At 47.1% G+C, this 24,043-nt stretch overlaps 2 protein-coding genes across 8 annotated transcripts in view; one reads left to right on the forward strand and one right to left on the reverse strand.

Moving 5' to 3' along the window:
* Window positions 1-24,043, forward strand: part of Ppfibp1 (PPFIA binding protein 1) — a 168,942-nt gene that overhangs the window by 53,555 nt on the left and 91,344 nt on the right. The gene's annotated exons all lie outside the window — the stretch shown is intronic.
* CUNH12orf71 (chromosome unknown C12orf71 homolog) lies at window positions 12,444-13,646 on the reverse strand. The gene is given in 6 exon segments (XM_008846913.1): window positions 12,444-12,645; window positions 12,808-13,098; window positions 13,100-13,332; window positions 13,334-13,557; window positions 13,560-13,604; window positions 13,607-13,646. Coding segments are annotated over 6 exon segments (1,035 nt in total).

Below are 24,043 nucleotides of genomic sequence, written 5' to 3' on the forward strand. Positions count from 1 at the left end.
AAAATTCTCATTATTTAAAAAATTTCTCATTATTTTAAATAGAAGGAAAATATTTTGTATGTCAAAGGCTCTAAGGTTAATAGTTGATATCAGGGCACAAGAAAAGGGTCTGAAATGCTATGGCTGATCATCACTGTTGTGTCCAGCTGCCGTTGACAAGTTTAGAGAGCATTGCTCGTACACTCCCAGTGGAATCCTGAGCCTGCTATGTGTCCAGATGACAGAATTTCAGTTTGAGATTTTTTAATTTTTAATTATGTGTGCATGTGTATGTGTGTTTTAATTATGTGTATCTGTGCACCTTTGTGTGGGTGCCCTTGGAGGCCAGAGGGGGTGTCGGATTCCCTAGAACTAGAGTTTCAGGTGGTTGTGAGCTGCCTAGTGTGGGTGCTGGGACCTAGTTACAAGTCCTCTGTAAGAGCTGTGAATACTCTTAACTGTTGAGCCCTCTCTCCAGCCCCAGTGTTCAGTTTTGACCTTGTGCATTTTTGTGACTATCTCTTTGCACTGGTTGTGTTTTGTCTGGTGATTTGGGCTCTGCATCAGGTGTCTGAAAGCAGAAATGCTGGTTGTGGGTAGCCGGGTGATACGTCTGCTTCTCTGTGCTGTGAGCACCACACGCATCTGGGACAGGCGATGTTTTTGCAGGTTCTCTGGGTGTGGCCAGGTAGCTCTCTGGTATGCTTGTGATGTGGTAAGGTTGTTCCCTTGGTTCAGAAGGGTTTTGGTTGTGTGACATAGAAAGGGATTACAGAGGAGAAAAGAGATTCTAGAGAGATGTGCCTGGGCCGCCCTAGAAACTGTCACAACACTTTGCAAACCAGATCAAGAGCCTGGGACCGTGACAGCCCAGAGGACTCAACGTGTGAGACTTGGTGAGTCTAGGGAGACCAGTAGGTGAAAATTGATCTGACTGAGCAGGTTGGAGCTCAGAATGAGCTTTAAGAGTATATTCTGAGCAAATCGTGAGGTCAAATTTTTGTTTTAAGGAAGCTTTGAAAAACAGTCCCCAGAGTATGACTCTTGGGTCAAGAATGAGCTTAATAAAATTACTGAACTAGGGAGATGTAGTTTTCTAAACTGATGGGATGTAAGACTTTGCTTTAGTGTTCTGTAGCTTGAGTGAGCGCAGCTCTACCTCCTTCTTGTCCTGTGATCACTCAGCTTTCTTGTCTGTAAGGAGACTGCCATGCCCATCTTTGAGGGACCGGGTGAATGGGCCGTGGATATTCACTAAGCAGTGTTAGCAATGTGCCTTATGAATGAGCTCTGCGTCGTAGTCACTGGTGTAGAATTTCCTCGTTCCTGTTACTAATGTCACTACTTGATTCCATATCTAACCCTCCATAGGAATTTCACCTTTTTTTTAACAATATGAGATAATACATGGGGAGCTCTAACCCTTACCCTAAGCAGCACAGGAAAGACATGGGTGAATGCCTGGCCCTGTGTCCATGGTATGTTGCTCATAGGCCTGTGAGTTCAGAAGGGAAGCTGGGTCATTTTGCACAATGTAATTTAACATGCTGCATCTTAACTCTTGCTGGGTATTTTGGTGACAGTGCCCTTTTGGATCAGGGTATTTGTGGGGATTTCTGTGAGTGACTGACTGTAGACCACATGGCTGTCCTTCCTGCTGGCCGTGGTCGGTATCCTCTTCCATCTGTCAGAGTTCTGGCGTATGTGAAGCGTGGTTGTGTGATTAGGATCTAATGAGCCAATGATCTACTGTTCTGAGAGGACTTGTAACCACTTCAGAGAGAATGGCGACTCTGATCCTCAGAGCCTCACTGCTACTGTGTGTGTTTAAACCTTTGGTCTCCTTTCCTCAGATGGGAAGATTTAGAATTTGGTTTCGATTGAGACGGAAGCAGAGTTGGCGTCTGTGAACCCACTAAATGTGTGATACCCAGTTTTGGGGGCTCCTTTCTCAGGTCTGTGTCAGATTAGAAGTTCTGGTCCAGCAGATTGTGCTGTGTGTGACTGTGAGGGAAAGGGGAGACTCATGCTGTGACCTGTGTTCCCAAAAACATGTCCACAGGGCTGGAGAGATGCTCAGTGGTTAAGAGCACTGGCTGCTCTTGCAGAGGACCCAGGTTCAATTCCCAGCACCCACATGGCAGCTAGCAACCATCTATAACTCCAGTTCCAGGGGATCCAACACCCTCTTCTGACCTCCATGGGCATTGTACGACATGGGTGTGCTTGCACACATACAGGCAGTATACTTATACACATAAAATAAAAATAATTAAAAAACAAAACAAAACATGTCCACAGCAGATAAAGGCAACTAGTGACCAGATCGTTCATGACGCCGGGCTCTGTGGGTGTGTATTTTCACACTGATATTACTTTAGCTTGAACACCTGTGCTCTGTTCATCAAAGGGAGTTATGTTTTTGTCTAAACTAAATAGATATAAAAGGCGTTGTGTATCCATGTACGGCATAGTTGGATTATGGAAGCTACACTTAGGTTTGTGTCTCTGTTTTGTATCCAAAATGCATTTTTGAGGATCGTTTCCCACTCATCCCAGTTCAGGGTGCCTGGCACTGCTCCCAAAGGAGCCCCTTTGCCTCTTGGTGCAGCTAGCACATAAGGCTGGCTGTTTGTGCTTGGCCGAAGACCGTGGCGATGACGTAGCACCCTGGGCTTTTCACATCCTTGAAGTGGGACTCAGGGCTCTGCACTGGGTGCTTTGACTTGGGTTTCCCCTTTCTTCTGGGGTGGGCTGGAGGAGCTCGTTTGCGGAAGCGTGTTCTCACCACCACCGGAAAGGCTTGTGTATGACTATTTAGATTCTCAGTCCCCACATCATAGTCACACAGTTAAGAGTGTTCCAGGTAAAGATTAGGTTTGTTCTGTTGTTCAGATATTCAAGAAATACGTATTTAAAAGCAACATTTAAGTGATTACCATTAAAACGACACGGCATGGTGTGTCTGTCACCCTAGCTGTCGGGGGGTTGATACAGGATGATTGTAGGTTTGAAGCCACATTGGATTACATAGTAGGATTCTGTCTCAAAAAAGGAGAAATGGGATTTAACTTTAGCATTGGAGTAAATGGAATTAATAAAGTAAAAACAAACGTAGAAAGTATTTAGTCACTTCATTGTTACTTTTGCGTTCTGATCTGCACCCTCTCACACAGGATCATACTGATCTTCACCCTCTCGTATAGGAGGGTCATGCTGATCTGTACCCCGTCGTACAGGAGGGTCATGCTGATCTGTACCCCGTCGTACAGGAGGGCATGCTGATCTGTACCCCGTCGTACAGGAGGGTCATGCTGATCTGTACCCCGTCGTACAGGAGGGCATGCTGATCTGTACCCCGTCGTACAGGAGGGTCATGCTGATCTGTACCCCGTCGTACAGGAGGGTCATGCAGGGAACATTCAGCACTGTGCACTGTTTGTCCAGGTAGTCCAGCTAGCTAGTTCTTCTGGCTTGCAAACTGATAAAGTACTGTCTGCCAAGGACTGCAGGCTGCACCTGGCTTCCCATCCATGGTTTTCGCTTTCTTGGTCAGTTGTGGTGAGCAGTTGGTGAACAACTGTGGCCTATTGGGCCTGGCTGCACACACCACTCTGGAGCTGGCTGGCCTTTTTGTCACACCTCCTTGGAGTCTTTAGCGTTTCGTTATGTGGAACTGAAGCGTTCTTTTGTGGACCAAGCATTATTAATTTTAAGCATGCTTTACTGAAAACTCTGTCAATAAGCTTGAACATCCTCATTTGGAGGTCTGAAATGGTCCAGTATCTAAAACTTTGTGGATGTGGCTATAAATTCAGAGCATTTAGGACCTAGATTTTTAAATGGATTGGGGATGCTTAGTTGGTAACATCCATGCAAATGTTCCAGTCTGTAAAGAAAGCCCTGAATGTGAACCAGTTTTGGTCCTGTACACTTTGGAGAGTGGTGCCCCCATGCTGCTGGGCATCCCTTCCTACCTGGACGTGGGTCATAGAGCTCTAGTCAGCACGTCAAGCTCTTACATCCTTTCCCTTTTTCTCCCCCAGCTCTCCCACCCCACACTAGACTTCATAACCAAGTGGAAATTTAGTTTTCCTTTTACCCCTCAAGCAGATGCTGTGCACCTGGGCAGAATCTGAGACATTCACATAGCTGTTTGCTTCTCCTGCCAAAGCAGCAGCAGCCTTTTCTAGTGGGAGTTTTCAGTTTTTTAGGACATTTGCAGTAAGTAACTTTGATTTTTTTTTTTTTTTCCTCTGTAAGACAAACATGCAAGAGCATCGCTCTGGACAGAAAAAGAAGCGGCTTGCACACTTTGCAATACGTAGTGTGCATTCATGTGTAGTGTATGTGCGCACGCGTGCATGTGCATGCACGTGATTCAAGGTGGGGCTTTCCTCTCTAGTCACTGTGTTTATTCATTTAATTCAAAGACCTTAGTTTCTGCACAATGGCTGCTAGATGTGAGGTCTTTTCTATTTTGAGAGGAGAAGAGCATCCAAGGGAATTTTTGAGTTTCACTTAGTGGATCTGTTTTTGTAGTGTGGTTTGGGGGCAGGCTTGGTTCTGTAAGCCAAGACCCTCCATTGCTTCAGAAGCCAAGAACAGGAGCTTGAGCAAGTCCACCACTTAGTGGCACTCTATGCATGAGGCTCTGTTCCCCAGACGCTCGTTCTTTTGTGCCTTGTGCCTGTAGTGCTCTTCTGGTCACTCCCAGAGCTGTCTCAGCCAGAGGAGACCTGAACTGGGGATGAGCGCACTGTTGCAGCATCTGCGGGGGCTCCAGGCCGCAGATCCTAGAGGACGTCTCTGTAGAACTCTTGGCAGCATTCAGACTGAGGAAGTCCTTCCTGGTGACTTTCCTCGGTGTCACCTGGACTTTACATTGTCCCCTGCTGCCGATGGACCCTAACTGGAGTGTGGTAAAGGGCTTCTCCGTGGACATTTGTACTAATGTGCAAATTGTCACTGTGCTGTCACGCCTTGTTTGCTGTGTCTCCCTTCCTGTGGTAGCGCTGGCTTGACCTCAGGTGCGGAGGGCCTCTGACACTGTGATATTTAGAGGTTTTAGAGGAAAAGGTCATCAGCTGTCTTTCTGGGCTATTCTGGGCATTTTGTACTATATTTATTTTGGACCCAGCGTCCCTTCCTTGCTCTGATTAGCTGTCCCTCCTCTGCCTTGGCCTCTCAACTTGCTTGGAAACTTTTCAGCAGCACTGCACGCGGATGCCTGTTTGGTTCAAGTAAGCTTTGGCCTTCGTGCAGAGCCAAGGCCCAGAGCCGACCTCTCCACCGACACCGCTGGTTCTGAGCACGGTCAGCTGCTCTGACCAAGGCCGTGTGGATTCTGAGGCATTCTCAAAGGTTTGAATGACTGGCTGGAATTTAAATCATATTATTCCTAAATTCTAGACGCTGTGCAATGGGTTGCTTAGACAAGTGGGACTTTAGATTGTTCCAGGAAAATCCAGCATGTGAGGACTGGCTGTTAAAGGTGGGAGGTGAGTTAAGGGTCTTGAGAAAGACTCAGACCCAGGATTGCACAAGACGCAATTATTGGGGACTTTTGGACAGAAGTGTGCCTTAGACTACAGCAAGACAGGGGGGTCCCCATAATCTGAAGCAGGAGGAAGTTTGTTTACTGAGCTAGGCAAAGGTGGCCACTGGAGCTGGTGTGTGTCTGGCCTGTCTCAGCAAACACAAGCTAGTAGTGGGCCCAGGCAGGGCGGTGCACACCTGTAGTCCCGCACTCAGCTGCGGCAGGTGGGTAGTGAGTTTGAGGCCAGCCTAGCTTACACAGTGAAAGCCTGTCTCAAGGCAGCTGCAGCCACAGTGGTAATAAAACCCACAGGCAGGGCATTTCCCTCCCCTGCACAAGGCCCTCTGTTTAGTCTCTGGCTCTGCAAAAATAAAGAAGCAAACATAAAAATAAAGTGAACTGTTACAATGTTAGTACCAGCTGATGACCCTCTGTGTGTCAGTGGGTCACATGCTCAGCTGTGGGTTTTGTTTCCATTTTTAAATTTTTACCTATTTTTATTTTATGTGTATGAGTGTACTGCCTGCATGTATGTAAGTGCACCCATGTCATGCAGTACCTGAGGAGCTCAGAAGAGGGTGTTGGATCCCCTGGAACTGGGGTTTCAGATGTTTGTGAGCCTCCATGTGGGTGCTGGGAATTGAACCCGGGTCCTCTGTAGGAGCAGCCAGTGCTCTTAACTGCTGAGCCGTCTCTCCAGCCCCTTTTTTGTTTTGTTGTTGTTGTTGTTTTAGATGTGGTCTCACTGTGTAGCCCAGGATAGCCTAAAACCTAGGCTTTTCCTTCCTCAGCCTCCTTCATTGCTGGGATTGCAGGTATGAGCCATGGTGTCTGCTTGGCCAGTTATTTTAATGACTCTGTTTAGCCTGCAGGGCTTGGTGTGCATGCCAGGGTCCCCCAGCTAGCAGGGTGGAGGTTACTTCTAGGATGGCTGCAGTTGTGTTGGCTCGATCCCTACTGCAGCCAGTACTGGTTTTGCCTGAGGTGCAGCACGGCACAGTCCTTTCATTCACCTCCCTCCCACATCGAGCCTCCTGTGTGGTTGGGATAATTAAAATCCAAGCACAGAGAATGGTGAATGGTGGGCTCCAGTCATAACCCTTCTCACCAGAGAAGACACCCCACCCACTGACCCATCGCACCCTTGACTCTGACCACGACCACAGCAAGCTCTCCTTCCTTAGGCGGTGGCTGATTCCAGGGGGGCAGAAGATGCCAAACCCGTGTACTAGAGTGTGCAGGCTCTGGGCCTGGGCTGTTTCCTCACTGTGGCCTGACCTAATCTTAGAAGGTAGCACAGAAAGAGTGTGTGGTGACTTTCACACTCTTAACCCGATGCATCGGATGATTATGACTCTTGTTGTCTGCTAGGGTTTATGGGCCGTAGAGTCACCATGAACCCTGAATGACTGGGTGTTGTTCCTAGGGGAGGTAACAGTCGATTTCCGGACAGCCTGTGGTCACAGCGCTTTTATTAGTGGATCAGCGCATAGCCACGTTTTGTGTGTTTCTGTTTAGACACTATGTAATTGTTGAATCATTAACATTGAATTCATGGCCAACTGCATTCTGACCCATGCCTGCATGAAGCTTTACACACAGGCACAGACACACAGACAGACACACACACACACACACACACACAGACAGACACACACACATACAGACACACAGAGACACAGACAGACACACACAGACCACAGACACACACACAGATGCACAGAGACACACAGACAGACACACACACATACAGACACACAGAGACACAGACAGACATTTTAGTGGGGATCCTTCTGACAAAGATGCACAGAGACACACAGACAGACACACACACATACAGACACACACAGAGACACAGACAGACACACACACAGATGCACAGAGACACACAGACATACACACAGAGACACAGACACACACAGACCACAGACACACACAGACAGACACACACAGACACAGAGACACAGACAGACAGACAGACAGACAGACACACACACACACTCCATGAGTGGCCACGAAAGCTCCCCCAGAGTGGTGGTTTGCAATTGTTAATATTGGCACTGAACAAATTCACAAACACTGACGTGTGAGTAAAGAAATCCCAATTGTTGGCCAGGGAAGCCCCCACCCCCATCCATCTCTACAGTTCATGTGGTCCAGGCACAGATACAATCGAATGTTGTGAAAGGAAATGACATTCCATTCCAGATCTTATCTGCCTAAATCATTTCCTGCAGATTAACCATTCATTTCACCAGAGGTTATCATGGAGCCTCTGTGTGTGAGAAATTGGGTCAGGGGCTTTGGAGCATGCTAAGATAAGCAGGGCATCGAGCCTGTCCAGAGGAGGGGAAGGACGTGGACGTGCGTTTCTGTTCTGACTTCTACAAGTAAGAGGAAATGCACATCTACCACAGCGGACATCAGGTGTTCTGGAGACGGGGTGACGGGGTGACGGTGAGACGAGGCTTCCCCTGCTCTGTTCTGCAGCACTTGACTTTACCTGAACCTTGAAGGGGTGCACTGGGGGAGCGGGTAAGAGACAGAGAGGAAACGGCATGGTCAGGAACTTCAAGAGAGGGACCAGCATGAGCCAAGGTCCTAAGGGAGCAGGTGCTGCCGCCCGGGCAGGTGAGGGGCAGGTGTGATGAAATTAGAACAGCCAAGTGTGCACAGGATGTGCGCGGGGTGTGCACCGGGTGTGCTCCGGGTGTCCACAGGTCCGACTGCAGAGGGACGCAGCGTCACTTTGCTTGGACCCTCCGGCCACCCAGAGCTGTGGCAGAGTTTTTAGAGGAAAGAGGCTTATGTGACAGCACCTAGCAACTGCTAAAGTTTTTAGAGGAAGGATGATTATGTGAGAGCACCTAGCAACTGCTAAACTCTGTCAACATTGTGGCAGGTACTTATGCTAAGTACTCATTATTGTAAAGATTGCTGCTATTTAGTGTTACAGTTTCTAGATGAAGAAATGAAGAGCTCAGAGAAGTTATTTCCTGAGTCCACAGCAAGAGATGGACCTGGGATTGAAGCCAGGAAATTTTACAAGTTTTTCACCTGGGATTGGAAAGTAAGACTCCTGCCCATCTGTGGTTCGGACTGTATTCAGTCTGGGGATTTGGCCTGTGTTTGTGGAAGAAACTTAGCTACATAGTGCTGCCCCAAAGAAAAGAAACGTCGAAACAGTCTGCAGGAACTCTTAGTATCCCCCGTCAGGCTGTGTCTGCCTCCTGAGAAACAGATGAACATATAGTGAGTACTTCCCAAGGTAGTCAAGTTCTTAAAGTGGAGGTCTCTGATAGGGTAGGGAGCTTGCTTCTGTTGGGTGAAAAGTTATCCTTCTAATCTCAACAAAACCTAAGTGAACCAAGAGCTTGTTTGTTTCAGGGATGCTGTGATGCCGTTCTACCCTCAAGTAGATCAGTTTGGGTTTTACAGTTTGGAGCTGAGTATTCCCTAAGCCATGAGACTGGAAATTCCTAGGAGCCAAGAAACACAAGCAAGTCCAAGACAGAACAAACCAGCAGAGAACTGCTTGGTTCATAGCCCTAGGCACACAGATGAATTGTTAATTTTTAAAAATAGTTTAAATACTAGTTATTTTAAATGTGTATATGACTATGATACTGTTGCCAAGGTAGTATGATGAAAATATACTTAAATAATGAAGATCTGGAGTCCCTACTTCCTAGAGGTGGATTGTGGTTTTTATAGTTTCCTGGTCTTCACTTTCTGGTTTTGGTCTTACTTTGTGTATTTTTCTGGGCTCATTTGAAAGCCATGCACCATCATACATCATCTTTAAATATTTTAACCTATGCTTCCTAAGAATTAAAGTATTCTGCGTAGCCATAGATATTATAATCATAAATAACCACATTATCTATTGATAACTACTTGACCATCTTATGTACTGTTCATACTTGGAATTTTTTTTTTTTTTTTGTCTTTTTGAGACAGGGTCTCCCTGTAGCCCCAGCTGTCCTGGAACTCACTATGTAGACCAGGATGGCCTCGAACTCACAAAGATCCGCCTGCCTCTGCCTCCCAAGTGCTGGGATTAAAGTCATGTGCCACCATGCTCGCTGATACTTAGATTTTTCCCAAGTGTTACAAAGACACCCTAACCTTAGTTCTGATTTGTTTTGCTTTGTGGATTTGATCAAGGATTTGGCTGAAAATCAGGAGTGGCAGCTGGTTACCCTGTCTCTTTCTTGCCTCTGTCATGACCCGTCTTGTCTCCCTGTGCCCTGATTGTTTAAACAATTTCCTTTTGTGTTTTGATGCTAACGTGGCTCATTGGTCCCAGAGCATTGTCTGGTAGACTCCTCTGCTGCCTAGGTTCATATAACTGTTGCTTACTGGGAGATTTTATGGGAAGGGAGGGTTTTTTTTTGTTTGTTTGTTTCATTTTTTTAACTTAAGATAAGTCTTTTTTGATGTAAGCAAGGAAAATGTAGGTAAAAATTGCCATTTTGATTTCCTTCTGAATAGAGAGAATGTGGTGGTAATGAGATTAGTTTTCTTAAGCCACAGTCTGAAAAGATCCCAACGTCTTGGAAGCAGGTCCTTACCAAGCACATTGTATTGAAATGGGCATAAAATCCACAGAGTTTGTTTGAAAAGTGGGATAAAACAGAAATAGTTGAGCAGGGGACTTCTTGATCTAGGCTTAACTAATCTTGTAGGGAATTTTTCCTGAGGCCTCTGCCCCCACTCTGCCGCTGATTGGCTCATTCAGGACTGTTATCTGATGAGGATTCTGTTTCCTCTGAACGCCGGGCATTGTTCCGTTGGCTCGGGACTTGGGGGTCCCAGGAAGACTGAGCAACATGAAACCCACCTGTCATCCTAGATGACATCCAGACTCCCCGTGTGATGTGGAAGTTCTTTACTCGCAGTTCGTAAGGAAGCGAGGCATTTTCCAAACAATTGATCACCCCCTACCTTCACTGTTCTCTGATACTGAACTTAGATCCTCAGTGTTCCCCAGGAATTCATCTAGAATTGGCTTTACTTTTCTTTACATTATTTCATAAGATGATTTTCGAGATTTTGCTTGTGCCCAGGGAGGAAGCTTTGAACCTATGCCTGCTCCGGGGCGTTTAAAATGTACTGTGTTATTCACATCCAGAACACAGTACATTGCCCTTGTTTTGCTGATATGGTTTAATCATACCCCCCCTTTTAGTGGGGATCCTTCTGACAAAGAAATTAGCATGGCCCACTTGGTTTTCAGGGTGGGATGCCTTCTGAGTTTGCGTGGTACATTTTTACGCTGTATTCTTGTTTACGTTATGAAGAATTCTAGATGGGGCTGCAGAGATGGCTCAGCAGTTAAGAGGACTGGCCGCTCTTGCAGAGGACCTGGGTTCGATTCCCAGTACCCACAAGGCGGCTAACAACTGTCTCTATCTCTTGTTCCAGGGAATCCCAGCACTCTTCTGACCTCCTCGGGCATTCTGTGACACGGGTGCACTTACACACATGCAGGCCATACACTCATACACATAAAATAAAAATAATAAAATGTTAAAGGAAGGAAAAGAGTGCTAGAATGTGAATACATGTTATACCTAGTTAATTCAAGCAACTGAGCCTTAATAAATAAACTTCAAGGTTGAGATGCTCACTTAAGGAATTTTTTTTTTTTTAGGTTTTAATAATGAGATAATAGATCCCAAAATTTATTTGTTAAAGAGATTAGCGTGTGTCCCTGGCTGTTACAGTAATTTGATGAGAAGCTTGAGGTTCCAGCATGCCGGTTTTTTTCAAAGAGCTCGTCCCTTGTCTTCCTCTGTTTGACATTGCTGTGGCCTCTTCCCACCCTGTCCCGTATATGTAGCACAGAGAACCTGCTTGCAGTTTGACCTGTGGTAAGTAGTTTCAGGACATGTTTGACACTAAATGAGTAAGGGAATACTGGATGTTTGCTGTCTTTGAGTCCATGGTCTTGTTGCTGGTATGTAGCATGCTGCTTAGCCTCAGTGTTCAAAGGAGTAAGAGTGAACCGGAAATCTTATGGAAGAAGTGTGTTCCCTGTTGAGTATAGATAAGGCATGGACTTGGTGAAGATGGTAGCTTCCTTTTCTCAGTACACAAATGTTCCTGTTAACTGTGTCTTCGGCCAGCACACCACCTGGACTCAGGCTGAAACACGCGTCACCTGTCACCTAGAAGCTGAGTTCACCCTCAGGAGGCTCTAGGTGGTGTCTCGCTTTCTCAGTGGGTGGAGTCTTTCTTTCCCCCCTCGTCCTCCTGTATTTTGCCCCATCTTATCTGTTTTATTTTAGCTCATTTTATTGTTAACTTAAACCCTGATTTCCAGAAGGCAGCCGTATATCCCATCCGCCTCCCTCCCTGGCAGGATGGTTTGGGTTGTGCCAGCAGGTATCCAGCGGTATGGAGTCCTCAATGTCGTAGTTCCAGCATTCAAACAGCAGCGCTCGTGTGCCAGGATGCCAGGATGCCAGGATGCCAGACTGGTTCTGGTGCTCTGGTTGTCCCAGCGTGTTCTGCTGCTGGGAATGGTTGGTGGTACGTGTAGAAGGAATGTGAGGGTTAGAAATGCTATCTGACCACTCCAAGTCTGGCTTTCCTCAACTGTAAGGTGGAGGGGATGGACACGCACACCACTCAGGGATCGTGTGTAAGGTGGAGGGGATGGACATGCACACCACTTAGGGATTGTGTGTAAGGTGGAGGGGATGGAAACATGCATCACTCAGGGATCGTGTGTAAGGTGGAGGGGATGGACACGCACACCACTTAGGGATTGTGTGTAAGGTGGAGGGGACAGAAACATGCATCACTCAGGGATCGTGTGTAAGGTGGAGGGGATGGAAACACACACCACTTAGGGACTGTTGATCAAGGTCTTTAAAAGTTAAAAAATCTGGGGATGCGAGGCAAACTGATTCCTGAGTCATTCTTGGGGTCGGACCCTGTTGCCTCTAAGAGTGCGTATCTTCCTTGCTGGCCTCTGGTACCAGCTGATGGTGGCCTGGCTAGGGTGCCCTCTCCTCCACCTGGAGAAGACATGCTTTCTCAGCCAGTGGAAGAGCCACTGGCAGTTCAGACAGGATGTGAAGGTGTGGGAAGCGTCCTCCCCTGCTGTGCCTCGGAGACTGCAGCCCATGTGGGGCTCCTCCTCTGCCTCTTAGGTGCCTACTGGCTGAGAAAACAGAGCAGGTTAGACACACATGGTGCCAACAGCACGGGGCTCACTGTCCACTCCTTTATAGAACTCAAGTCCATTCACCCAGAGTAGCCCAACTAGACCCTCCAACCCACGAATACTAAAAACAGCCTCCCCTTTCCCTCGTCGCTCCGTGGTGTCTTCCTGCCCTTTCTCCCCTCCCGGCCTTAGTGTCCTGGGGCCCAGCCCTGCTTCATGGCAGGCAGTTAAGTCGCTCTGCAGGCTGTCCATTCTCCTGTGGGGCATCCCCATGCTCACCACAAGGTCACCTTCATGTTGTTTTGGCTGATCCTCCAGGACCTCAATGTCGTCTTCATTTTGTGGCGCTTTGCACTTGGGTAAGACCTGACAAGTGCTGTGCTCCTCATGACCGCCCTGAGCCATGTGGAGGGGAGCTGTTGCTCAGCCGGGAGTCCTTCTCCCGAGTGGATCCAGGGAGCACCTGGGTGATGTGTCGGTCATCTTCCTTGTTTTCTAGGAACGTCTCCAGTTTCTGCACTAGACTGTCTAGTCTGCAGAGGGTCAGTTTTGTCTTGTCTCCTGGCCACTTGTCCATCCACTGGCTGTGGCCATTGAGATCCAGGTCAGTGAGTGAGTCTGCATGGTCAGCATCCCAGGTCTCCATGGTCAACATCCCAGGCCAGAGAGATGCTTAGTTTGCAAAACTGCTCAGGATAGAGAAGCAGCTGATCTCATCTCCCGAAGAGCCTCCTTAAATTCTCCGTCCCCTAGGTGCCTTGCATCGGAGGGAGGAAGCAAACTGAGGGGTCCATGGAGGCTGCCTCTTCACAGGAGACAGCGTCCTCGTAGAAGATGTGGTCCTCAGAGGGGTAATAGCCACTGAGAGGCTGTGGTTGGACTTGGACTCAGGCACAGAGTCCTCTGTGCACTGTAGTCACTGCTGGACGGCGAGGCAGCCACGCTGTTCATCTCCAATCGTGAGCCTCCCTCGACTCAGGACACTTCAGAAGGAAAAAAGTCCTAAATGATACTGAGAAGAGAGAGTTGAGCCCCTCCCTTCTGTTAGACCCCTCCCCCCGGCCCCATACGAGTTCAGCCTGTTTCCCAGGAAGTGCAGCAAAAGAATCATCACTGTGATGGAGGCCCCTGGGCATCTCTTCCTGTGCCTCTCCTTGGTCTTGTTACAGATGGAAGAACCGTGTGTCACGAAAGGGAAAAGATAAAATTTGAAAATTATACGGACGAGTAAAGATGAAGCTCAACATGCCAGCGACCCATCACCCGGCTTGGTGGATGTCCTTAAGGAGCTTTGGTTTCTCTTTATATCTACACATACATGCATATGTTATCCATGTAGATACACGTCCATGTGGCTCTCACATCAACACAAACCTGATCATTAGGTTTTGTAATGAGAACATACAGCTGTTTTATAGAGCTCTGGTGCTTACCAGGTTTAGTTGTTACCTATTAATAATCATAAACTAAAATCAGGCGAGCTGGTGCACCCCTGTAATCCTGGCACTGGAGAGGCAGAGGCGGGCATATCTCTTGAGATCAAGGCCAGTCTGGTCTACATAGCAAATTCTAGGGCATCTGGGACTACAGGATAATCCTGTCTCAAAAGACAAAAAATTAACCAACAGAAATCACTAGCTGAGATGATTGATGGCATTAGATTATTAACAGTGTGTATGATTAAGTGACACATGGGGTCAGTGGACAGAGGTCACAGATACATCAAAGCCTTCTAATAATTGATACTAAATTGCTAAATTCTAGAAAGATTATAGTCATTTAAACACCCAACCTCCCACTATCTAATAGCATGTTTATTCAACTTTTTCCATGATACCCCTGTAAGGTAGATACCACCCCCACACACTCACTCACATGCACACGTACACGCACATACACGTGACTCTGTCGTGCCCCGTTCCAAGGGCTGCCTGCAGGAGACAAATGCCTCCAGTTCTGGATACATAAGTGAGGATGTTAGAAATCCTTGAGATTCCAAATCCTAATGGCATCAAGCTCAGTTGCTTCTGAGAAGTGTGTGTTCTGGGCCTGTTGGTTACCATGGCAACAAAGGAACCAAGTTATAGTCAGAAAGCGGAAAGGGGCAGGATCGATATTCCCATGATCCCAGAGTATTCTGTGTACGCACCCTGGTGGGCTGAACGCCACTCGCTGGAGTCAGCAGTTCTGTGAGATTTTTCCCAAGTATTTGCCTGTTTCCACCTAGTGAGATTACAATTAAGGTTTGCCATGAGTCACACCTTGGTTTTCACTGTTCTGCTGGCTTCCAGTTCTAGGTTCTGATAAATAGGATTCTTTTAAAATATATATATTTATTATTTTTATTTTATTTGTGTAAGTGCAGTGCCTGCATGTGTGTAAGTGCAATGCCTGCACAGGTCAGAAGAAGGCACTGGATTCCCCTGGAACTGGAATTACCAACAGTCCTCTGCTAGAGCAACCAGTGCTCTTAACCACTGAGTGATCTAGATTCTTGATGGCATGGTGTAAGACACAGGCTGAGCCTGGGGCAGGAGACACATTTTCTGTTGCCCAGCAGATGCAGCCTGTCCCCAACTCCATTAGTGACTGGGGACCAGCCATGACATACTGGGTCTTGTGCTAAGCTCTTTATGTATGTTCTGTGTTACTCTGGAGAGTCTGTTACCTGTGTTTGACCCATTTTCCTGAGGCGGAACCAAGGCAGGCTCAGTTAAGCAAGCACCCAGCTTCCCCATCATAGCCTTGAGAGCCTGAGTTCACCCAGGCCACCCGGCTAATGGACTCTTACCCTCTCTGCTCACCCTGTCTCTTGGGAGGGTCTTGTGCATCTCCTCCTGGGTGAGTAGATGGAGCCCACAAACAAAGCCATATTCTGCTTCCTTGGGGAGCAGCTTGCTCCAGGGGTGCATTAGCACATGAGTACCCTGCACAGTGGGACCCACATGTGGGGCAGACAGAAATGGGGCTCAAGGCAAGTATCAACTTCTTCCTTGGCTTCATGGATCTGGATTCCACTGCTCTGGCTCTGTGTTCCAGAACACTTGGGGCCTAGACCAGTACTCAGGGCTTTCCTCCCACGCAGCTGGGGTGGAGGTGGGGAGCTGTGAGCCCGACTGTCACCATGGGCGCAGGGCACTGTGGACAGACTGCAGACACTGGAGAGCAGAGTGTGACCACTGACATGTAGAGCGATCCTGGAGACAGGAGAGCTTGGGGAGAGGGACAGAGAAAACTGGAATTCTCATTTCATCCTCCTCCGCTTTCTCGTGTTTTCCCTCCCTCCCTTTCCCTCTTCCCCACCCTTCCCTTTCACTCCCCGTCCCTCCCCCTCCCCCTTCCTTCCCCCTCCTCCTCCCTCTCCCTCCTTCCTTCCTTCCCACTCCTCCTTCCTTTCCACTCCTCCACCCTCCCCCCCATCTCTACACATTTTCTCTTATTTTAAATACAGAGTTCAGATGGTGAAAGTCCCTGAGTCCCTGAAATTTACCTTATTTCCTTTCCCTGAGAAAAAAGATAGTCAAATAGTTTCATATATATATAAATTTATTCAGATATGTGTCTGGAAAGACAGCTCAGCGGTTAAGAGCACTGGCTGCCTTTGCAGAGGACCTGGGTTCAATTTTAAGCACCCACACAGCAGCTAACAACTTTCTGTAACTCATGTTCCAGGGGATCCGACGCCCTTTTCTGACCTCCACACTGCACCCACCCACATGCAGGCAATACACTCATACACATAAAATAAAAATAATAAAATATTTTAAAGTTTATTCAGATATTTGAAAAGGCATCGTAATAGCAGTGGTGATGCGCATCGTCCTAGGACATCACGCTGTCCGTTCTGCAGGATACTTAAGCTTTCATCTCTTCTGATAGGTTGGGGCTGGGCGTCCTCACCAGCCATCTCTCTCTTGAGTTCCCTTTGGACTCGCTGGTCTGGTTTCCTTGTGTTACAGTTTCACGATCTAACATAGTATAACTTGCCCCTCTCAACGCCAGATCCTGTAATAAAGCCCCTGAGATTTTAACAGTGATAGTGTGCTGTGGACGTACAGTTGTCCAGGCCCGAAGCCAGCAATAATTGTCACTGTAAGAACTGGAACACTTCCTAGAATCCCCTTGACTGCATGGGACTTGGGGCCAAGATCTGTAAGGGAGGTCATTTCTAATTTGATGGTTATAATTTTATGTGTCAGTTTGACTGGGCCATGGGGTTTCTAGATATGTGATTAACATTTCTCTCTCTCTCTGCGAGAGTTTCTGGATGAGCTGATGTTGGGCTTCATGGGTAGTAGCAGGGTGCTCTCCCTAGTCTGTGGTTCTTGTCCAGTCACCGAGAGGCCTGAATAGAACAAGAGACTACGAGGGAGAGTTTGCTCAGCCCAGCTGTCCGGGATGGGGCATCAGTCCTCCCCTCCCCCGAACTTGGGACTGGAACAGAAACCCTGTCAACTGTCGCCCGTGAACACAGGGCGTGAACACAGGGCGCTGGGTCCTGTTTCTCAGCCTCCAGGCTCAGACTGGCTTTGCTATTCACTGTCCTGGGTCTGTGACTTCTGGGTGGCAGATCTTAGGCCTCCTCAGCCTCCTTGCTGTGTGGGCCAGTGTCCTGGGAGTCCCCTCCTGTGTTGGCTCTCCTCTGGAGAGTGCAGGCTCCCTGCTTCTTTTCCTCGCTTTGAAATTATGAACTGTTTTAGCCGGGTGAGGTGGTACCCACACCTGGAATCTCAGTACTTGGGGGACCAAGGCAGGAAGATTGCATGTAGCCCAGGCTGGCCTCTTCTTGCCAGCCCTCTGTGTGGGATTACAGCTCTTTTTTAATTTTTTTAAACTTGACAAATGTGTGCCTACTGGTTGAGTACCTGTCGGATTCCAGACTGTCTTGCTACTTGTAGCAGCAACAGATTCATCTTTTAACATGATTTTGCTTCATCTGTAGAAAAGCAGTAATGACATCCTCCTTACAGAGATTTTGGGGTCGTTGGAGATTACGTGTGGGAATCCGAATGCCTGGCTGTTTTCATCCATAATTGAGCACACAGGCTTCTCTGTCTTGCCATTGGTAGTCCCCTTCTGAGGAAAAAGTTCTGATATTTCAGGCATAGTCTAATTTCTACCCCTGACTTTATCAGTCATGTGACTTTGTTAATCATAATTCCATTTACGAGACTCTCGCCTCTGCAAAAAGCAAAGTGGATGAAAGTTGTTCTCATCAGTTCCTGCCCCCACCAGTGTGGCATTTGGTCAGCAAGCACCTCCAAGACTGTATCCCCAGTTAGCATCCTTTCCCAGCCTACCCCTGCATTCTGGTGCCTTCTGCCATCAGAAAGGAGAGGCCCAGAAGGGACCCCGTGGGTGCTAGAAGGGTGAAATGAGTGTCATCTAAAGACATTGAAGATGTCAAGGCCAACTGTTCTCCCTTAGGCAAAATTCTAAGTTGGGTAGAAAGTTTTCTACAGAAAAAAAAAAAAATGCCTGAAGGTAAAGATGAGGAGGATGCAGGCTCCGTGGGCAACAAGACCACACAGGAAAGAGTGGAGCATCTTAGGATGCTCCCTTAGGAGACAAAAGTGCAGAAAATCCATGTTCTGGTTCTCAGGGCGCTGTCAGGGAAATGGTTGTTAAGAACACCACCACGGGGGCTGGAGAGATGCTCAGTGGCTGAGAGGACTGACTGCTCTTGCAGAGGACCCAGGTTCGATTCCCAGCACCCACGTGGCTTCTAACAACTGTCCATAACTCCAGTTCCAGGGGAATCCGAAGCCCTCTTCTGACCTCTGTGGCATTGCACGACACGGGTGCGCTCACATACATTCAGGCAATACACTCATACACATAAAATAAAAATAATAAAATATTTTTCTAAAAACCACCACCAGAACTACTGAGAAGGAACCCAGGGGTTTAGAGCAGGCCAGCTTGCAGTCAGTCCCCAAAGTAACCTCGTAGAGAGCTGGGCTTGAGGCCGAGGCTGGGCTCAGTGAAAGCGCTTGCCTAGCATGTGTGATGCCTTAGGGTTCACTCTCCAGTCCCACAAAAACCAACAGAAAGAAAACCTCTAGGAGGAGGCCTGCGTGCAGTGTTTTTCCTACGTCTAGAAAATCAGACAGATGGTAAAGAATTATCTGAAGAGTGTCAGTGACTGAATGACAGCAAGAACGTGGTTATAAATAATAATTCTCATTTTCATTAGAAGGGGCTTAGAAGAAGCAGGCAGAGCAGGCCAGGCTGGGACGGGACTGGGGTGGGCAGGCTGTGGGTGGCTGTCTGTGCCTCTCTCTGGATGTTCTCATGAAGCGCCAGCGTCTCCACTCAATAGAGCTGCCAGTCAGCCGGAACGCCCTGGCCTCTGCTCCTGTCCTCCCCCCACCTTCACGTGATTTGCCAACTCAGTACTTCACATTTCTGCCCAGACTATTCTTAGCACAGATAAAGTTTTCTCTACACTTCCTGAGGTTAAGTAAAATTAAGCTCTAGGAGGTTCCCCACCTCTGACTTAGATCTCCTGCAGTGTATGTGAATAGATGCTGTTGTGTGTGCCCACAATGGCCTCTATTCACTTGGGGACCATGCTGCACATCCCACGGAAGAGAGTTCATTGCCCCAAGTGCATTTGAAGTGGCCTACCAGCTTGAGAATGGGCTAATGAGAATGATGTTATCTAATACTATAGACTGGGCTTTAAAACAATCTTAGAATGTTAAAATTAGTGCAGTTTTTTGGGGCTGGAGAGATGGCTCAGTGGTTAAGAACACTGGTTGTTGTTGCAGAAGACCTGGGTTCGAATCCCAGCACCCACATGGCAGCTAACAACTGTCTGTAACTCCAGTCCCAGTGGATCCGACAGCCTCTTCTGACCTCCGCAGGCATTCCACAACACGGGTGCACTTACCTACATGCAGGCGTAACACTCATAAAATAAAATATAAAAAAATTAATGCAGTTTTTTAAAACACAAAACGAGCCGGGTGTGGTGGCTCAAGCCTTTAATCCCAACACTCAGGAGGCAGAGGCAGGCGGATCTCTGTGAGTTCAAGGCCAGCCTGGTCTACATAGTGAGTTCCAGGACAGCTGGGGCTACAGGGGGACCCTGTCTCAAAAAGACCAAAAAAACAAAAACACACAATGGTCTTGGAAAATTAGAAGCCATTGGATAATAAAGAGAAGTATTTTTTAAAACCTCTAAAAGCAAAACCTCAGGGTTACAAGTCAGATCAGCAGCAGTTGCCAGGAGCTGGGCGTGGGGGTGTAGTATGGTGGTCTCTCCAAATGGGCAAGAAAGGGTAATCTGTCAGCACAGTCAGCAAAAGGCAGTTTGAGACAAAAATGCAATTCACTAACTTTAATTTTCTAATAGGTACATAAAAAGGAAAAAGAACCAGATAAAATTAATTTTGCATGTAAGTCATATAAAATACTACAATTTCATCATAAAATTAATATAAAGGTATTAAGCTCTTTTGCATCTTTGATGTCTGGTGTGTATTTTGCATTTAAATCATACCTAAGTTTTGGACCAGACTATCCCCATTTTCCATGCTCAGAAGCCACACACGGTACCTCTGTTGGGCAGGACTCAACATCTTTGGTGGGAGTTAGATGAGTGCATATGTTGTCAGAGCTTATTGAACTGTATACCTTAAAAGGGCAGCTTTCACTATATATATAATATGACATCACAATTTAAAATATTCATGGAATCACGAGCCAACGTATGTTCCTTCCATGAATATGTATTAAACCATCTTTAAAAAAATATTTTATTTATTATTTTTATTTTATGTGTATGCATGTATTGCCTGCATGTATTTAAGTGCACCCGGGTCGTGCAGTGCCGCAGAGGACAGAAGAGGCTGTCGGATCCCCTGGAACTGGAGTTGCTGACAGTTGTTAGCTGCCACGTCGTGCTGGGATTTGAACTCGGGCCTTCCGCAAGAACAACCAGTGTTCTTAACCACTGAGCCATCTCTCCAGCCCCTAAACTGTCTTCTTAACACAAGTCTAAGAAATGGGGTTTGACACTTCCACTCTCAAATCCAAAAAGGAGACGTTAGCTCCGGGCTGGTCATTTTTACAAACTTGAGTGACGTAAGAGGGCTTGTGCGAGCAGCCTGCACTTTCTCCTGGGTTGTTCCCGTTTCCCGTAGTTTATGTGTAGCTCGCTTCAGAAGGGACTGGTGAAAATTTAATAACTGTGCAGTTTGGGGGAAAAGGATTGGTGTGTGTGGCAAGATAAAGATGTGCACAAGTTGTTTTAGGAAAACCCAGTGCTAATTTTAGGAAACAGCTTGTCATTTTCTCTTTGTTTTACAGCCATTTTGGGGGCAGAATTAAAAATCACTGGTCTCGCTCTCTCTCATCTTCTGCTTCTATTATATATACATTCAATATTTTTTTAAAAATTTATTTTACTTTCATGCATATGGGTGTTTTGCCTGCATGTATGTAAGTGCACCGTGTGTAGGTGTTTTGCCTGCATGTATGTAACTGCACCATGTGTGCAATGCCTGAGAGGTCAGAAGAGGGCAATGGATCCCTTGGAAATGGAGTTATAAATGGCTGTTAGCCATTGTGTGGGTGGTGGGAATCGAACCCAGGTCCTCTGCAAGAGCAGCCAGTGCTCTTAACCACTGGGCCATCTCTCCAGGTCCTGTGCATTTTTTTTAGTGATTGTTTTAACTGGCTGCCCGCTGGTACTTAGGGGAATTGGAGAAAGTGGAGCTCATGCCCTCACTTGAAAGGATGAGCTTGTGGGATTGTTGGTTATAGGAGAGTAAGTTTAAGGTTCCTGAGTAAAGCTAGGCTGCAGTGAACACTGGTTATAAGTAATACCATTTGCTTTGATAGCTATTTGGATGCTTTCCCTTTTGACCTGAAACACCATGTTTCCATTTTGCTGAAGTTTATATAATGTTTGACAATTTTCAAATGAGGAAGTCAAGGAGAAAGAGACCAGATACCTTCCAAAAGGCTGACAATGAAGATATCTGGACTGAAAAGAAAAAGATAAAGTTCATTAGGGTTGAAACTTAATTCCATAAATTTGGATCAGGAAAACCCTTTCTGATAAGGAAATTGGCTCATAATCTTCATAGATAAATCCTAGAGTAAAGAGAGAGCATGATGTGGTTGTTTGGAGACTTTACAACCCGCAGAATGGGTTTAAGAAGTAGACCATAGACCAGGAACAAAATTAGCCAAAATCCTTTGTTTTTCTTCAGAGTACATCCTGTTGTTCTCTTAAACCAACAAGCTCTTGATCCAGGCTAGTTTTATCAAGATAAAATTTATTCACAGCCATGAGAAGTAAATTCCAGTGTGTTTGGAGCCATGTGTGTGGTTCCTCATGCTGTTCCTGGGAATTTGGGATTCAACAGACTGGGAATGTGGCCTACGATCTCCCTGCCTTGCATCCGGAGCAATTTGTGTGTATGTGTTTTGAGACAGGGTCTTGCTATGTAGCCCAGCCTGGCCTAGAATTGATGATCCTCCTGCCTCAGCTGACTCCCAAGTGCTGGGATTAAATATGTATGTGCCCCCACACCTGGCTTCAGGTATATTTCTGCCTATAGATTTCACCGTGAGAAGCACTGGTCTTGTTAGACTTTCTATTAAACTTTCTGTGTATCAGATGTTGTCATGAATTCTAGTACTAGGCAGGTCCCTGTTGTGAATGTGGATTCAAGGATGTGTGCCTGGAGTGGTACACAGAGAAAGGCCCAGGGCAGGAGGGCAGCTCACTAACACTTGACTCAAGGAGCTGCGTGAGATTCAGGTTGGTGGCGACAGCCTAGATGTCACCTCTTGGGAGGTCGGGTAGATATAAAGGGGAGGATTATTAGGTAATGTTACTTAGGTACTTAGTTACTTAGGTAGCACAAGTGCAGTTTTCTAAGTACCAAGGAAATTTTAGTGGGGAACAAAATTTAGACTAGGTCGAGGGAAGCAGACGTGGGAGCTCACTGGTCATTAGCAGTGGTTCCTGAACTTGAGTGTACGTTCTTGACACCTGGAGGACTCGTTGCAATGCAGTTTTCTAGATCCACCTTCAGAATTTCTGGTTCAGTGGGTCTGGGTGGAGCCTGGGAATTTCTTTTCCTAATAAGTTACGTTGCTGTCAAGATGGTGCTCAAGACACAGTGAATTGGACACCTGATGAAAAAAATCATAGTTATGGTGGGAACACATTGTAGTTCAAAAACAAGATAGCGGTAATGATCAGGCTGTCCTGTGATCTTGATTGCTACTCTTTTTCTTCTGAGATTTCTTTACTCTGAACAACTGGTCTGGCCCAAAATGTACTGGGGTAGAACAGCACTGTGGGCATGGAGAATAACTCGAGGACCGCAGATCTTGGACACTGTGTGAAATACTGATCATAATGGCATTTCAGATTTTGTTTTTGAAGATGGAAGTCTGGCATGTTGCCTTTTAGTACCAGCATATGCTGAGCAGCATTTCAACCCATTGATTTGTTGAAGTTGAAACTTCAACACTGAAGAGCCCTGAGCCGGCTTCCCCGCTGTTCTTCATAAGCCGCCACAGCTCCTGCTGGTGCTGCCCATGCCCCGGGCTGGGCGCCATCTTGGTCTGTTCCTGTCATTCAGGAAGCCCTGTGGGTCCTTCCTCCTGATGTGTCTTGAATGTCCTCCTCTCCCACTTCCTGCTCTGTCCGGTCCACTTCTCAGCTGGGCCTTCCTGCTTCTCTCCGGCTTCCTCTGAGAAAGCCAAGGAGATGTGTCAGAAACATGAATCAAGTCATCCCTGTGCTTGAGGTCCCTTGGTGACATGCCTCTGTTTGTTCTCAACTGGCCATGGCTGCCCAGCACTGCCTTAGCTGGAGGCCCCCCCATGGCTGTTTTCTTTCTACTCTGTGGTCATCTTAGATCCATAACCCAAGAGTATCCATGGAAAAAGAAGGTGAATGTGACCTCTGAAGTCACATTGTTACTAAGATTAGAGCTGGAAGTGGGTATTGAGAAAGTGCCGCCCCCTGAGAGCCAGGCACATTAGAATGTGGCGCCCCCTCCAGGAAGTTTGGCCTAGTGCTGAACCAGCTCAGTTCAGCATCTCTTGGCTGGGGTGAGGGACCTTCAGGGAGTAACCCGCTGAGCCAGGATGGTGACCTGACGGCAGGTTTCAGTTCATCTCCACATAAAATAAGTCTGTTCGGACTGTTTCAAAGCAGAATGCTGGAAACCTGGCAGCCCTGTGGTTTAGTAATAATAAGTATGAAAGGCTTTCACCGTGAGTGGTGGGAATTGGCCTCTGTGACCAGCACAGCATTGTAGGTGTCTTTCAGGCCGGCCTGGTCGTGTCTCTGCTGTCCCTGCACGGCTGGGTTT

Source organism: Nannospalax galili, unplaced genomic scaffold (genome assembly GCF_000622305.1).
Source record: "Nannospalax galili isolate Female #2095 unplaced genomic scaffold, S.galili_v1.0 scaffold763, whole genome shotgun sequence".
Lineage (NCBI taxonomy): Eukaryota > Metazoa > Chordata > Mammalia > Rodentia > Spalacidae > Nannospalax > Nannospalax galili.